Source organism: Bufo gargarizans, chromosome 7 (assembly GCF_014858855.1).
Source record: "Bufo gargarizans isolate SCDJY-AF-19 chromosome 7, ASM1485885v1, whole genome shotgun sequence".
NCBI classification, from domain to species: Eukaryota; Metazoa; Chordata; class Amphibia; order Anura; family Bufonidae; genus Bufo; species Bufo gargarizans.
In genome coordinates this window covers 132,950,342-132,967,457 of record NC_058086.1, presented here as the reverse complement: position 1 = coordinate 132,967,457, position 17,116 = coordinate 132,950,342, and the positions used below count along the sequence as shown (strand labels likewise).

The following is a 17,116-nucleotide window of genomic DNA, read 5'->3' as shown; positions in this document are numbered from 1 at the left end:
TGTCTATGAATTAATGTATTTTGCCTTCCGAGGCCGCAATAGGTCTTTTATCCAAATAATTAGCATTTTATCACTTGGATCATATACAGACTTCATTAACCATAACCCTTTTGGCTTTGAAGCTTGTTTTGCATTGAATTTAATCATCTAAGTAACTTTACATGTAGGCTGGATTAGGCTTTTTCAACAACAGTATATTAAAGGCACAACTAATATACTACTCCCCTTTCCACTATAAAATGGCTATTAAATGTAAAATGCAAACTGTCTTCTATAAAACAGCTACCAATTGCACTCATAACTATGTATGTAAAATGTAAAGAATTTGGGCTACCTCTGGGTACACCTTAGCTAGTTGTGGATGGGAACATTTCCATATAAAAGTCAAACCTTCAAGCTCCCAGTAGATTCTAGAAACCTGACGGTGCCAGATTAGACTGGCGCAGGCCAAATACTGTTAAAACTACTTATTAAAAATGAGAGCTTTCCAAGTTGGATGACATCCAGTTATAGGTGATTCATTTAAGCAAAGAAGAAGGGGGATGGGGAAAGTTGAATCTCACATAAGCTCTGCATATTTTGTTTTCATTAGTAGGTAATTAAAATGTTATATTTTTAAGTAAAATAAAATATCTGTCTATAAGCATTTTTTTCATTTATGACTAATAGGACAGATGAGCGAATTTCCAAAATTCATTTAATTTTGGGTCAGATTTGGACAAATTGGGTGTCCAAATAAATGTAATCCTAATTGATAGTGTCCTGATTGCCCCGAAAAGTCATGTATGACACTCTGGGGTCTCCTAGGACTATATTCAACACATTCCAACATCTAGACAGCATTAGTAATGTCAAAGTGACAGTGGCATATATAGCATTGGGTAAACAGACTGACAGATCCTTTTTTTTTTTTTAAAGCAGTCCAAAAATTATCTTCTGATCTGTAAAATGGTGGCCCCATTTAGAACAATTCATGCAGGACAAATAACAAAGGTTTTGGATATGTCAAAAATTAGAATTTTTTTTTTTAAATTTATTTATAACAAAGTCAATTAATCTAGAAAGGATTTGCCCATCTACAAAACCATGTCTCTGTAATGTGTATGGTCCAGTTATATTGATTATATGTTATATTGTGCTCCTTTCAGGAACATTCTCACCCGCACCTCTCTCCACCATCAGCATCCAGAGCCTTTCCAATGACTCTTTACGCTCTTCCGCCAACACGCCAAGTAACTCATTCTTGCTTTCCACAGACTTTGATGACTTTAATAGCCAATGTTACGACTGTGTATTACTGTGAGGTTATAAGTAAGGTTTCATAGAAGGAAATGCAACTGTAAACCAATAACTAAGCTCAGTTCTTACAATTTACATTACATAGAAGGTTAAGTCAGCAACTCTAAAGGACAATCCTATGACCTAGCTGAATGAGGACCAATTTAGGAACCAAATGGTGATTCTGTATAATTTCTAAATGACCTAGAAACAGGTTTGTTTTGTGCCATTAGCATTTAAAAAAAGTTTTAATCTTATTTTTTAAATTAAGTTAAACTTTTTTTAATACAGGACCCAAAAATATGTTGAAAATCTAGATCCAAAGAAATGATTTAAAAACTGACACAAAAATATAAAATATAAAAAAATCATAAAGAAAAATAATGGCAGTGTTGTGTCTTTAAAGGGGTTCTCTGAGAATGATCTAAAATGGCCGCCAGCTACCTGTTCTACAATGTGAGCCGGACTAGATGCAATGACTGGCGGAGCTGCCTAGGGTGGTGAGGGGGCAGGGCCTCACGACACTGCCCTGCTTTACAATAGATGGTAATGATGTGATCCTGCATATAATATGCCATCAAGGCTGAGCAGCCTGACAGGAACACTCACCAATATGTAGTATATGCAAGTGCCAGAGTACAGCGAGTAGTGAGGCCCCGCCCACGTAGGCAGCTCTGCAAGTGGAGGTAACCAGTCCTGCTCACATTTTAGGACAGTATGCCATTGGTCACTTTAAATCATTTCCAGAGTACCCCTTTAAACTCAAAGAAAGTGGTTTTCATCAAACTGTGTAAAGGGAATTCATCACATTGGAAATACAATGTAATCTGCAGTCAGCATATTATAGAGCAGGAGGAGCTGAGCAGATTTATATATAGTTTTGTAGGAAAATACTTATTATAGCTTCAAATGTATTAATTCAAATTCCTGCTCATTCTGGGCTTTGATATCAAGGAAGCAGTCCTATCAGTGATTGACAGCTATCTCTGTATACACAGTCATAGAGGGAAGCCTGTCAATCACTGATAGGACCATCTCCTGGACTTCAAAGCCCAGAATGAGCAGGGATTTAAATGAATGAAATATATGTTATACTCAGGGGCGTAGCTATAGGGGGTGCAGAGGTAGCAGTCGCTACCGGGCCCAGGAGCCTAAGGGGCCCAAAGACCCTTGTGTCACATAAGAAGACACTGGTATTATAGAAAGTGTATGCAAGTTACACCTCTGGCTGGACAGAAGGGGTTAGGTTAAGAATTTGGTATATAGGAGGGGGGGGGGGGTGCAGTTTCAATTTTTGCCTCATGCAGCACAAAGGTTTGAGGGAAGGGGGGCCCAAGCTGAACTCTTGCACCAGGGCCCATGGGCCTTTAGCTACGCCCCTGGTTATACTGAATAATTTCCCACAGATCAGGCATCATGCTGAACATGACAGAATCCCTATAAAGCCCTGTGCCTTTTAATAGATTTGGTTCAATTCATGCCAATAAAGTTTTTTTCTGTAGACCAGGGTATTAAACATCCCTCTTCGTAGATGTCGGCCATTGTAGAGGAGGCACACTGGAGGTTTCAATGAAGCTTAAATGCCACAGAGGCATCATATAGTGCAAGCTGAGCAAACTGATTGATGTAGATTAGGGAGCTCAAGCCCACAGTAGTGTCTGAAGAAAATACCATCCCCCAAATGACCCTTGAAAACAAATGCTTTGCATTAAAACAGAAATAACAAAGTAGGAGTAAGTTTAATACCTTGTAGGGGTGTAGTTGAGGAGTAGTTGAGGTTAGTTGTGGACCATTTAAAAGGAAAGTCAAATTTTCTGCATAGATGTTTTTACAGGCCAGTAAATGGTAGTGGTGTAGCTCAGTAAAGTTGGGGACTAAGGTGCATACTATGCCTAGTGGGGTCCCAGTAGTATTAGAAAAACTCCAGTGTATGCCAAATTAAAATGTGAGGGTGCATTCACACATGCCAAATAGCACCGCTATTAGAACACAAGCACAATACCAGTGCCATTTGGCGCATGTGTCACAGGTTACTACCATCACATTTATAGGACAGCTGAAAGCTCTTTTAAAGGGGTGTTCCACTTTTATCATCTCTGGTTTAATGTACCGATGATTGGTGGTAGAAATTAGTTTGGGGCACATGCCAGGTTGACTGTGTTATAACAATGCATACTAGAAGAGAAGAATACATATTGGATAGCTCTGAAATCAGTGGTAATTTATGTACTGCTTAAATTCACTTTTTTTCCTTGCAGATCAGACTCATGTTGACTCTCCTAACACGCAAGCACCCACCACCATTGTCCCAATGAGTGCTCTCATACTTGCAGACAACAGCACTGCTGTCCATGATGCACGCACCCCTCCAACCATCAACACCACCATGCTTTCTTTCACAGGTCTGGCTGAGTAATGTCCATTTAAATGGGCAAATATTGTATTCTCATCTTCATTTCATTTAGGAGGGATTTAGAAACCCATATATGTGACCATTGTTTAGTGGTTGTACTGGAACCTAAACCTGCCCCCCAGCTTTTCCTGTATGACTATAATGGCACAGATTGGCTCCTAATGAGTGAATATAGTGGGAATGTGGGTTGTTCCTTCATATTCTTGGAAAGGAAGTTAATGTAAGGGAAGTTCCTGGATCTGAATATATACTCCAAGAAACGTTTGACCTGTAGGTTTCGAAAAGGCTAAGGTTTCGAAAACTCCCCTTAGATAGCTTATGAGAACTCTTGTGGAGACCTGCCAATCTCCAAGTTCTACAATATGCTGGAGGTTTGTAGCCTGGGACAAAGAGTGGGTTTCCCAGTGGGGTAGGTAGGGAGAGATGAAACCTGATGAGTTCTGCATGCTATTTCATAAAGATAAGGAATGCTTAATTATATGATTTATGGTGAACTTTTGGGAGGGGTTTGAAATCCAAAGTATTATATCTACAGGTTTTGGAGGACATGCTAGGGCATCTAACGAAAGTCAAAGTGGTGCTTTCAAAAATGTATCATGTAGTGCAAGATGAGAAATCTGATAGTATTTCTGGAAAGGACCAGTGATGAGTGGCAGGGGCAATATTCGAATTTGCGATATTTCGCGAATATTTGGGTGAATATTCGTCATATATTTGCGAATTCGAAAATTCGTGATCTCCAGTCATTATTTTCTTGATTGTGAAAATCAGCAATCGGAAAATTCGCAATAAAATTTCTTGATCAACACTACTCCTAAAGTCAAAGATATTGCAGCCTTCTCATTGGCCCACAAACAAGAAGCAGTGAGGGATCATGGGTACTGTTGAAAAAAATTCTAGAATATTCGTGATAACGAAGCTATAGCACTATATTCTAGATATTTGCGAATTCTCTAAGTGCTAATATTTGAGATAAAATTTTGCGATTAGAATATTTGCGATCAAAACTAGTAAGGACATTCATATGTGCTGAATAACACTGGTATAGTACTACATGGTAATTGGGAGTGCAAGCACAATACAGGTGCCATTCACACAGTGAGAGAGTGAGAATTGTCACAGGGTACTGCTATCAAATTTCTAAAACTGGTGGGATATTTTTGACATCTAAGCTGCTCATTTAAAGGAGGACACACGTTTGTTATCACTGATGAAATGTACTGAATGTCTGGTGAAACAATATTCGAATATATCAGCACCTAGCCATCTCATTTGTGGGATGCCAATGGGAGACAGAGGAAGCCCCCTCCCTCTAAAACACTTAGATGCCATGGTAGCAATTGACAGTGGCCTCTAAGGTGTTAAATGACCTGGATTGGCACTTCTGCCAATTGGGGCTGTTAGAGCCGAGACCCTGCTCTCTGCTGCACTGGAGACCTGTGCAGAGCTTAGACTAGGCCACTATAAAAAGGAAGGCATTTTTGAAGTCACTAATGGGTTAAAGAGGTCAGTTTTCTACATATGTTTTCCCAACATATGTAAGTAAAGTGCAGTGCACCATGTAATTATGCAGATTATAAAGTTTGATAAAAAGAGATATATAATGGCTATTAATCTTTATAGCCTACCATATAAAGGAGCTATAAAATGTAATAAAGAAGACTAAACTAAACATGCCACATTGCTATATAGAGAGCTGTGCCATCTGAGCTCTGATACATCTGACAAACTCAGTCATGCTACTTTAGTGAGTTCATGGGAATCTATGTGCAGATACCATTCATGACAATATGCATGTAGATCAGGGTACAGTCATGTCTGGCTCCCTCACATTTGGGACCTCTTCCACAACTTGGCCTCATCACTCCACAGAGAAAGAGAAGAGGTGTGCAGCTTCATTGTGCAAGTTGCAAATTTCCATTAAATGGCACTGGAGATAAGACTCTGAGTGTTGCCACCTCAACTCCTACTCTCTTGAGTGTCTAACAGGGAACCCGGGAACCTCCATTCAGTCCCAAATGTACCCTTCAGTTTTATTGCTTCCTTTGGGAGTAGTACAATCTGACAATGTGGCCCGTCGACTATAAAAAGGTTGTGCGTACTTGATGTAGATAAAATGTTTCTCCACCCCAACAGCAGTTTTCAAGATCGGTTACCTGCAAGGCTGTATTACACAGCCCAATTTAACAGTTGATTGCCGGGAAGGAAGCGTTTCTTCCCAGCAATCGTCTGCTCGCTAGTGGAGGAGACCGCTGCAATTACATGCAGCGATCTCCTTCTCAGCATAGGGATGAGAGATCATTATGCCATCATTCTTCCTTATACTGGATCATTGCTTGCCGGCAGCAGATCGTGAATACACGATCTGACACCTACAAATAATTATTTTTGTAACCTGTCAAAAGATTTGGATTGCCCAATGAATGAGCGTTTGAACATTCATCAGGCAATTGGCAGCATTATTATACTACTAGATGATCGCTAACAAGTGTTACTACGAATGCTCGTTAGCGATTATCTGCCGATAAAAATGTTAGGTGTAATATAGATTTCAGTATGTTTTGCAGAGCAAAAGGACATCTAGTGTTCTTTAAGGTTGTCAAATTTTAACCCTCCTTAAATGCTGCCCTATTTAAAGTGAGACAGTAAATCATCATACGGTATTGTTTATATAAATATGCAGTAGTGTCAGGTAAGTATCTCACAACTTTTATAAGGTACTGGTATGTGTGTTTCTGATACATCTGTAGAGAACCATGGGGGTTCATGTCATGAAGAAATGAGGATTGAGCAGTTTGAAAGGAGGTCTCATGCAATTTTTCAACTGTATACAATGTATGTGCTCAGATTTAGCTATAAAGACAGAAGTACATATATATATATATATATATATATATATATATAAAAAGAGAAAAGTTATGGCAGCACCGTCTTTGGAGAAAACAGTTGAAGGGTGCACCGGCCCAATGTGGATATAAGCCAATTAAGCCAATCCAGATAAACATAAAATGTAAAAACGGGCAGCACTCCAAGGAATAAAAATAGAAAAAATACTTTATATACCCACAGGAGCCTCCTGTTTAGAGCCGAAACGTTGCATGATCCTTGTGGGTAAATAAAGTATTTTTTCTATTTTTATTCCTTGGAGTGCTGCCCGTTTTTACATTTTATATATATATATATATATATATATATATATACACTAATAAAAATGTAAGTTGAATAAAATGTCTATTAAATGTGTTGCCATCTTATAGAAGGATAGTGTTTGATGGACCTTTAGTAACTACGAGATCATCAACATTTCATGCTTCATATCCTGTAACAGGTGACTCAAACTTCACTGGCATTCAAGCACCCACTCATACCCCCACCTCGGATCTCACATCTGCATTCACTGGCTCAGGTTTGATTTATTCTCAGCATGCTATGCACCCTAACATACAGAATCAGAAAAAGCATCATGATACACCTTGATTCTTAATGAAAACTATGAGAATTAGAGCCTACAGGCCACTGTAATATATGTGACATGACCTTAACTTAAGCACATTGATTTAAATGAAAAACATGCAATGCTTCATGTCTCCTGTGGAGGTGCTGTATCGGAATCAATCAATTTCTGCCTGGGAAACCTACTGATCACAGCTGACTGCTGATGGCCATGACATTGGGACATTATGTTATCAGTACGAAAAGGGATTGTCCAATGCAGATAACCCCCTTAGGTCGTACCTTCTAAAGGTGTTGTCCGAGAATTAGATATTGATGGCCTAGTCTCAGGATAGGGCATCAATATCAGATTGGTGGGGGTCTGACTCTTGGCACCCTCCGCCAATCAGCTGTTTGAAGAAGCTGCGGAGCTCCAGTGAGTGGTGCAGCTCCCTCATGGCTCACCAAGCACAATGCTGCACATTTTATAGCAGATGTGCTTGCTATTGCAGCCTAGACCCATTCACGTGAATGGGACTAAGCTGAAACTAGGACACGTGACTAATGAGCCTGACATCACTGGCCTAGGAAGGCACTGCAGAACTCACCAGAGCACAGCATGTTCTTCTGGGGGTGGGTTGGAGTGCCAGAAATTGGACCCCTCTATCAGATATTGATGACCTATCCTGAGGATAGGCCATCAATATCAAAATCTCAGACAACCCCTTTAATGTTCTACAAAGATCATGTAGAGTATTGTGATGTGCTCTGTAGCCAAAATATGGATGACCGTTCGAAAAGCAGCTTTCCAGTTTGGACATCTTTTCTAAATTGTGGGCCACCGTTGATCAGCTATTATCTGTGGTGGAACAGGATAGGTCAAGATAGCATATGAAAATGGGAGCATAAAGATTTTTGTTCTCATACAGGGCAACCTAGCCCCAAAGTGAATTATGTATTGACAGGTTTTCCCTGTACTGGTTCATATAAAGCTGTATTTAGACAGTCTATAATATGTATATTATATGATACTTGAAAAACTATCCCTATGATATTCTCTAAGCAAAAACTTCTTTTGATTTTCCCTCACTGCAGTAACACCAAGCACTGATTTCAAGAATATCACCTCACCACCAGACGTCTCCCCTTCTCCTCAAGGAGGTGACAAGCTGACCCACATCCATTGCAATCACTTCTTGGCTTGCATGCAAATATATACCAAGAAAAAACTATCTATCTATATATCTATCTATCTAAACTATCTATCTAGTCTATCTGTCTGTCTATCTAGTCTATCTGTCTGTCTAATAGTCTGTCCATTCAGATATGTCTGTCAGTATGTCCATCTTTCTACCTAACAACATATCTGACTTCAACGTTGATATTTTTTGCATGTTACTCCTTTATCACTAGTCTACTAGTCTTTCTGATTGTTCAACGTCATATTTGAATAACTATTTATTTTCTGTTTCTTTTAGATGACGAGGCTAAGCCTAATTGCAGTAAGTAGTTCTATGAAATCATTAACATCAGTTAATTGTTTAGAAATAATTAATCTAAGATATATGCAAACCGGTTTTAAATAAATCTGCCCCTTTGTGCAAAAAACCTGTTCTACATACATCTATTAACAATATATGCATTATACTGTGTAAGCAACTGTGATAAATTTGGCACATCCTTTATATTTTATATATATTAATGTACTGAGTTTTACAGCACAGACTGTAATGAGTTTTCTTCATATTAATTACATTGGGGGGGATCTGCACAACATTACACTAATAAATTAGACATAATGTAATTTTCCATGCACACTTTTTGAAAACTCAGGATTTTGTAAGGTAAAGCCTTAAATCTGTATCAGAACAGAATTGGGACGTAGTCATAGTAAACAAAGGGGATATTGAAAAAGTATTCATAGCCCTTGCATTTTTCCAAATTTTTTCATGTTACACTCACAAACTTATTTTATTGAGATTTTATGTCATAGACCAGTGGTGGAGAACCTATTGCCCTCTCTGTGGGCACCCGCACCCTGGGAAAAAATCTATGTTGCACCAATATGCCTTAGACTTTTCCTGCCATTCAGCAGCGCAGGGCGCACTATGAACAGCACAGGCAGCGGACTGAATGTAGGCAGGATATTACAGCTACATGATAAAGTACACAGTAGATATACTATATTGGACTGTAGTATTCAGGGTAAATTGCCGTGTTGGCACTTTGCGATAAATAAGTGGGTTGTAGGGTTGCAGTTTGGACACTCAGTCTCTAAAAGGTTCGCCATCACTGTCCCAGACCAACACAAAGTAGTGTGAAGTGAAAAGAAAATGATACATGCTTTTCAAAAAAATGTTAGCAATAAAAATCCTCAAAGTGTGGCGTGCATTTGTAATGAGCCCACCTGAGTCAATACTTTGTGGGACCACCTTTTCTCTGCAATTACAGATGCAAGTCTTTTTGGGGTATGTCTCTGCCAGCTTTGTGCATCTAGAGGCTGACATTTTTGCCCATTCTTCTTTGCAAAATAACTCAAGCTCAGTCAGATTGGATGGAGAGCGTCTGTGAACAGCAATTTTTAAGTCTTGCCACAGATTCTCAATGGGATTTAGGTCTGGACTTTGACTGGGACATTCTAATAGATTAATAGGCTTTGATCTAAACCATACCATTGTAGCTCTGGCTGAATGTTTAGGGTCATTGTCCTGCTGGAAGGAGAACTTCTGCCCCAGTCTCAAGTCTTTTTATCTCCATCCTTCTTTCCATCAACTCTGACCAGCTTCCCTGTTCCTGCAAAAGAAAATTCATGTTCTCTAGCAAATCTCTTAGAACTTCACAGAACAGCTGTAGTTTAACTGGGAATTAATGACACACAAGTGGACTCTATTTACTAATTAGGTGACTTCTGAAGGCAGTTGGTCGCACTGGATTTTATTTCGGGGTATCAGAGTACTTTTATGTTTGCCACTTGCCTTCTATTACATGGGTCCAGTAACATACTGGTCAACCATCCCTGGTACTACACATTTACCCTAAATTTAATTCCCTATAAAGCCCCACAACTTCACTGGAACCTGTAGTAGACTAGCTCTAAGATTGCAATGTCATGCTGCTAAATCACAGCTAATAAAAGTGAATATAGTCGAGTAAAAAAAACTGCAAGTTTAGATTTTAGGTGACTGCTGTATCATGGTCACGTTAACTTGTGTGCTGCAACACAACCATATTCAATGTCATTAGTTGCAATCTACCACTATAACATTGCTATCTTAAAGGGGTTTTGCACCTTTGGGGGTGAGGGAAGGGGGGTTGGCAAAGCCCTACTCTTGGGCAGACCTGCAAAGGGAATCATACTTACCTGGTTCCTGGTGTTGGCTCCTGGCTCCTTCTCTCCCCAGCGTTGGCTGCTCTACTGTGTTCCCAGGATGTAAACTTATATTTTAACACTGCTGCAGCCAATTGCTGGCCACAGAAGTGACTTCCTCCCCTTGTGTCATGTCAAATGGTCACTCAAGTGGCTAGCGATTGGCTGCAGCAGCGTCAAAATGTTAAATCCTGGAACTGCAGCAACCAAGACTGAGGAGAGAAGAAGAGGGAGCCAGGTAAGTATTCTTCCTATCGCAGGTCTGCCCAAGAACGAGGGCGCACAACTCCTTTAATGTTGGACCGCAAAAGTCACTATGCAGACCTAGCCTAAACCTGTGAGCAGGGCTCCCTCTAGTGACATGTGTGGGCAGACAGAATTTTAAGTAATTCTATGGCTGTATGAAGGGTTGAAGGGGATTTTGGAGCTCAGAATAAATCTACAAATATGTACTGTATTATGGGATGAATATGCCCATTAACCATTGTATTGCCCTAGACTACCACAGTTAATACCATTGCATTCTCCTGGCATTTTGATTTATGGGGACACTCTGCGGGCAACCTTCATAGGGGCACTCTTATTGCACGATTGTTTATGGATGGCACTTATTTGGCCGTGATGGTTATATCAATTTAGGCGCTTTGATTAAAATTGCAACCTGTACTTCTCTAGTGATTTTACAGAATTCACAGTCTGGAAATGTGATGAAATATCCTTGATAATTAATGTTCTATGCTTAGTTTAAAAAAAATTAAACTTTTCTTGTTAAACCCTAAATGATTTACGCACTTTTAGGACTCGTTCACATGAGCATTTTTTGAGTTCCGTACACAGGCTGCTTTTTGAGTTCCGTATACGGAACCATTCATTTCAACTGTTCCGCCCCCCCCAAAAAAAAGTACTCCGTATGCATCCCGTTTTCCGTATTTCCGTTTTTCCGTTCAGTTCAAAGATAGAACATGTCCTATTATTGCCCACAAACCACGTTCCATCACTCCATTCAAGTCAATGGGTCTGCAATAAAACGGAACACATACGGAATGTACTCCGTATGGCTTCCATATCTGTTCCATTTTTTGCAGAACCATCTATTGAAAATGTTATGCTCAGCCCAATTTTTTCTATGTAATTACTGTATACGCCATACGAAAAAACGGAACGGAAAAACGGAATGGAACCAGAAAAAGCCATACAGTCGTGTGAACAAGCCCTAAGTGGCAAATTACAATCTGCTATAAGCCATGCCACCAAAACCAGCTCTATTTTACCCACATTATCCAGACTAGTATTTTTTATTGGCAAACGCAGCATTTCTACATGCATCCTCTCTGTCTGTTTAATCATATAGAGCTGCAGTCTTTCATATAAAATCTTAGCTTATTGTCCATTCATTTGCAAAATATATACCACAGGATATTTAGGATGTTTAAAGGAGTTCTGCAGTTTGTCCGCCGATCAGCTGTTTGAGAAGGCAGTGGTGCTCTAGTAGCGCAGCGGCCTTCTCACTGTTTACCCCAGGCCCAGTGACGTCACAACTAGTATCAACTGGCCTGGGGGGGGGCTAAGCTCTGTTCACTTGAATGGAGCTTAGCCGCGCCCAGGCCAGTTAATACTAGCCGTGACTAGTGTTGAGCGCGAATATTCAAATAGCGAATATTAATCGCGGATATCGCAACTTCGCTAATTTGCGAATATTTCTAATATAGTGCTATATATTCACTATATCGAATATTCGTCATTTTTTTACATCTGAAAACATGATTCCTCCTTGCTTCTTTCTTGTGGGTCAATGAGTCATTGGCCCACAAGCAACTTAAGCAGGAAGGAATCATGTTTTCAGATGGAAAACAAATGACGAATATTCTATAAAATTAAGGTATAGCAATATAGTGAAAATATTCGTTATTTAGAATATTCACATTTTTTTTCCAATCTGTAGTTGTTCGCATACTCCTCCCCGTCACCATGGGAATGCCTGTGGGTTAGAAAATACCATCGGATCTGAGCTTCCGCTTTTCCAATATTCACGCTCAACACTACTCATACTAGTCAAAACACAACATATTAGTCAAAAACATGAATTAATACTGGACAGTAGTTAATGAGATAGGCTGGAGGGGATCCTGGAATATTAAATGACTGATTTTCCAGTAGAGGGCAGAAAGCTCACTTTGCCCAAACAAAAGTCCACTTGCTGTTCTATGAAGGCAAGAGGGAACCGTCCCTGGGTGTCGCTTTGCTCACTTTATACTGGCCAAGAGATGAACTCCCTTCCCCTCTGGCCACAGCACACACAAAGACTTATGGGCTTTCCTCCACAAATTAACCCTTTTGTGGCCAGTGCCATACAGTCATGCCACCTTTTGATTACAGTATACTTTTAGGGTACACTCACCTAAAAGTAGCGCATGAATCTTGGAAATATTACATATCTAGGGCACGTTCACACAGCGCACGCAGCGCTGCAGGAGGCACCGTTACCACACTGTGTCAGAACGGCATGTGCACACATGGTATTAGCATTGTGACTGCAGTTTTATAACACAACTATATCTGTAACACTGTGGGAAAATGGTGCAGTTCTCTGCTGCACAATTACTGTCTTGTCTGACTGCACCATTATTATCCAGAACGTGCAAAATTCTAGACTGATATCAGCCAAAAAATCAAAAAAGTATTCCTATGCAGTGGGGCTTTTCAAATGAAATACTATAGCAAAAGATTCTTACGTACATTACATTTTTCTGTGTGTTAGCACCCTCTTCTGTTCACTTACATGCTGAATAGCATCCCTTCCCTGCCCTCCCCTCAGTGCTGGGGTAGTGATCTCATGAGCTAGCATAGATTTAGGTCAGAGGTGGATGCGCCAGTGGCGTGCCTAGGATTGCCCTCATTGTACAACCTTCACAGTAGTTTTGTACAGATGTCTGCCCACTCACAGTAGTTATGCCCACATTGTGCCCTCTCAGAGTAGTTATGCCCTCTCTGTGCCCCTTTCACAGTTGTAATGCCCTCTTTGTGCCCCATTCACAGTAATAATCCCCATTGTGTCCCCTTCACAGTAATAATGCCAGTTGTGCCTCTTCACAGTAATAATGCCAATTGTGCCCCATCACAATAATAATGCCCATTGTGCTAATAATGCCCTCTGTGCCCTCTTTACAGTAGAAATCCCCATTGTGCCCCTTTCACAGTTATAATGCCCATTGTGTCCCCTTCACAGTAATAATGCCCATTGTGTCCCCTTCACAGTAATAATGCCCATTGTGCCTCTTCACAGTAATAATGCCCATTGTGCCCCCTCCATAGTAATAATGCCCACTGTGCTAGTAATGCCCTCTGTGCCCCCTCCATAGTAGAAATCCCCATTGTGCCCCCTTCACAGTAATAATGCCCATTGTGCCCCCTTCACACTAATAATACCCACTGTGCCCCCTTCACAGTAGTAATGCCCATTGTGCCCCCTTCACAGAATAATGCGCACTGTGCCCCCTTCACAGTAATAATGCTCATTGTGCCCCCTTTACAGTAATAATGCCCACTGTGCCCCCTTCATTATAGTAATGCCCTCTGGCTCTGTGCCCCCTCCATAGTAGAAATGCCCATTGTGCCCCCTTCACATTAGTAATGCCCTCTGTGCCCCCTCCATAGTAGTAATGCCCTCTGTGCACCCAGCTGTTTGAAGAGAGAGCAGCGCTCATATGAGAGCTGCTTTCTCTGTTCTGTTCACCTGCTCACCATAGCATTTGCAGTAATGAGCAGGTAAACAGAGCAGAGAAGGCAGCGCTCATACAAAAAAAAAGCAGACAACCCCTTTAAAGACATACTTGGAAAACGTTACATACAGTGCTACAGAACATACAGGGTAATACAGCCCCACATATGTACCTCTTACATCCAGTGACTTCTCTTCTCTGATGTAGATATTCTCTTTCCTCTTCTTCTCCTGTTAGACCAGACCACCATGGTGACTTCTTTCAGCTGCGCTTGTCTCTGCAGAGTTTAACAAACAGACATCTTATTTTCTTACTTTTCCATCATCCTCCCACCTTCTCAACACCCCATCCTGTCGCCCCCAATACTGTGTCCACTGTGCTCCCCAATACTTTCCTGCAGAAACAGTCCCCCTGAAAATACTGGTACCACACAGTGCATCAGTACAAAAACAACTCTTTATATTGTGCAAAAAAAAAACCATATAAAACCCTAAATGAGATACCCCCATCTCCGCCCAAACCCCCTTTAGACCTCTATGTCAGACCCCATATAAGACCCCAGTTTTAAACCTCAGATCAGACCCCCATTACACTTTATGTAAGACTCCGACCCAATATCAGACCTCAGATAAGATCCCCATATGAGACCCCCATTAGACCTCCAGACCCACATATCAGACCTCAGACCAGACCCCCATATCAGACCTCTATACCCCCACTAGAGCTCCAGACCCCCATTAGAACTGCAAACCCCCATATCTGACCCCCATTCGACCTCCAGACTCCCAATCAGACTGCCATACCCCCAATCAGACCCCCATTAGACCTCTAGACCCCCCAGTCAGACCCCCAATCAGACCCTCATTAGACGTCTAGACCCCCCAGTCAGACCTCCAGACCCCCAATAACACCCCCATTAGGCCCCCATTAGACCTCCAGACCCCCAATAACACCCCCATTATACCTCCAGACCTCTAATCAGACCCCCAATCAGACCCCTATTAGACCTCCAGACCCCCAGTCAGACCTCCAGACCCCAAATCAGACCTCCAGACCCCGCAGGCAGACCTCCAGACCCCCATTAGACCTCTCCAGACCCCCCATTAAACCTCAATATCCGACCTCAGATCAGACTGTAAAATAAAAAAGTCACTTGCCTCTCCTGCCGCCACTCTCCCTGTTCTGGCTGTCTGCTCTTCTCAGGGTCCGCGCTGCAGTCACCTGACCTCATGCAGCATCAGGTCAAAGTGCGCACTGTCCGTCCTGACCCTGCAGGCAGCCAGGACACAGCAGCGCCGGCCCTGAGAAGAGCGAGCAGGAGGAGGGGTAAGTACTGGACAGCGCTCACAGCGCTTCACTCCCCCTCCTCCTGCAGACTAGTGAGCGCTTGCGTTCCCTTTATAAGATGCACTGCATCTTATAAAAGGAAAAGCAATGAGCGCTTCCATCTGTATTGATGGAAGCGCTTATTGCTTCTGTTCTGGCACCCCCCTGAGAGCGCTGAAAGCTGGCACCCGGGGCAGACCAACCACGCCACTGGGATGCGCCTAAGTTTTGTAGAGGCTGACGGTTATTCATATATTAATAAATGACCCCATATGTCTATGCTGGATATTTGGAACTTTGTGTGAGAAACACAAAGCTGCAATCACTATTATGGTGTATTAAGCAGAAATGGCTAAAGAAATTAGATTAAGAAAAACTAAAAGATGATGTCCCAGGGAGGACACACACTAAGCTAATATGGAAAGTTATCATTTATATTTTATTTTTAATAAAAATGCACATCTATTTATTTAACAGGTGGAGTTAACACCGTAAAAGTGAAACCTTTTTCATACAGCGGACAATCCCAGATATTAGAGCTAGATGTTCCTGATCACCTCAAAAATAAAACCCTGAAGTGCAAACCTGATGAATCCAGCTCAGCGGAATATAACTTCACACTTCAAAATTCTACATTCTCTGTTTCCATGTGTACACCAACAGAGATTACATGCTGGTTTATGGAGTGCACGGCTAATGAGACCTTTTCTATAAACTTGGACGTTCCCCCCAGTAAGTAAGAACGGATGCTTAGTATGGCAATTCTTATAACATATATTAAAAACAATATTCCACTGTTCCGACGTATCGGATTTCCATGTTATGCTATTTATGTTCCACAGTTAATTTCTTTTTGTTATCTTTGTACTCAAAATGTTAGTATTTTGCAAAATGTAAAATCTGAAAATGTAACACCTAAAAGTGGCCCTGTGTTTTAGGCGCTTCCAAATTGAGAGAAGGTAGAAGGACCAGTAGGCAGGACCTGTATAAGTAGGCTGGGCCAGCAGTACTGTAGCGCACCACAAAATACTGCCCCAGCAGAACCAAATACATAATGCAGCACAAAATACTGCCCATACTCCCCATCCACAGCATTCAACTCTTTGACAGCAATACTGAGGACAGCAATACAGTTGAATGTAGAAGGGCACGTTCTTCTGCCAATCAGGTGCATAAGTACCAGGTTTTCCTAACATTAATTAATTCTGAGAGCATCAGATCACTATGTACCTGACAGATGGCTGTGAGGAGGCCTTGGGTGGCCCCTTGGTCATCAACCCACCAGGAAATTTCTCTGTAGAGTCTATGGCCAGTCACCCTCTGATTTTCTGGGAATGGTTTGTTATCCCCTATCCACTGTATAGAGGGTAACTTCTAGATCTGCTGGGACCCCACTTAATCCAAGACATGATTCCCTCATTTGACTGGAGTAGTGGTCAAGCATAGTGGTCACTATGGGACTGCCAGAGATAGAGGAGCACTATCCAGGGGATAGGTAAAAACTTTGCTATTACTAGAACACCCCTTAAAGTTGAATTAGTTTCATCTATCTGTACAGTATATTGCAATTTGGTTCTTGGT

At 41.3% G+C, this 17,116-nt stretch overlaps 1 protein-coding gene across 7 annotated transcripts in view; it reads left to right on the top strand.

The window, feature by feature from the left end:
- Nucleotides 1-17,116, top strand: part of PTPRC (protein tyrosine phosphatase receptor type C) — a 212,798-nt gene that overhangs the window by 77,736 nt on the left and 117,946 nt on the right. For 2 of the 7 annotated variants that reach the window (XM_044301084.1, XM_044301083.1), the window contains exons 4-9: nt 1,149-1,232; nt 3,537-3,680; nt 7,020-7,097; nt 8,219-8,284; nt 8,602-8,625; nt 16,013-16,267. In XM_044301084.1, coding sequence (XP_044157019.1) covers nt 1,149-1,232; nt 3,537-3,680; nt 7,020-7,097; nt 8,219-8,284; nt 8,602-8,625; nt 16,013-16,267 — 651 coding nt within the window. The remainder of the gene's footprint in view (nt 1-1,148; nt 1,233-3,536; nt 3,681-7,019; nt 7,098-8,218; nt 8,285-8,601; nt 8,626-16,012; nt 16,268-17,116) is intronic. The other 5 variants (XM_044301085.1, XM_044301087.1, XM_044301086.1 and 2 more) reach the window with 5 other exon arrangements.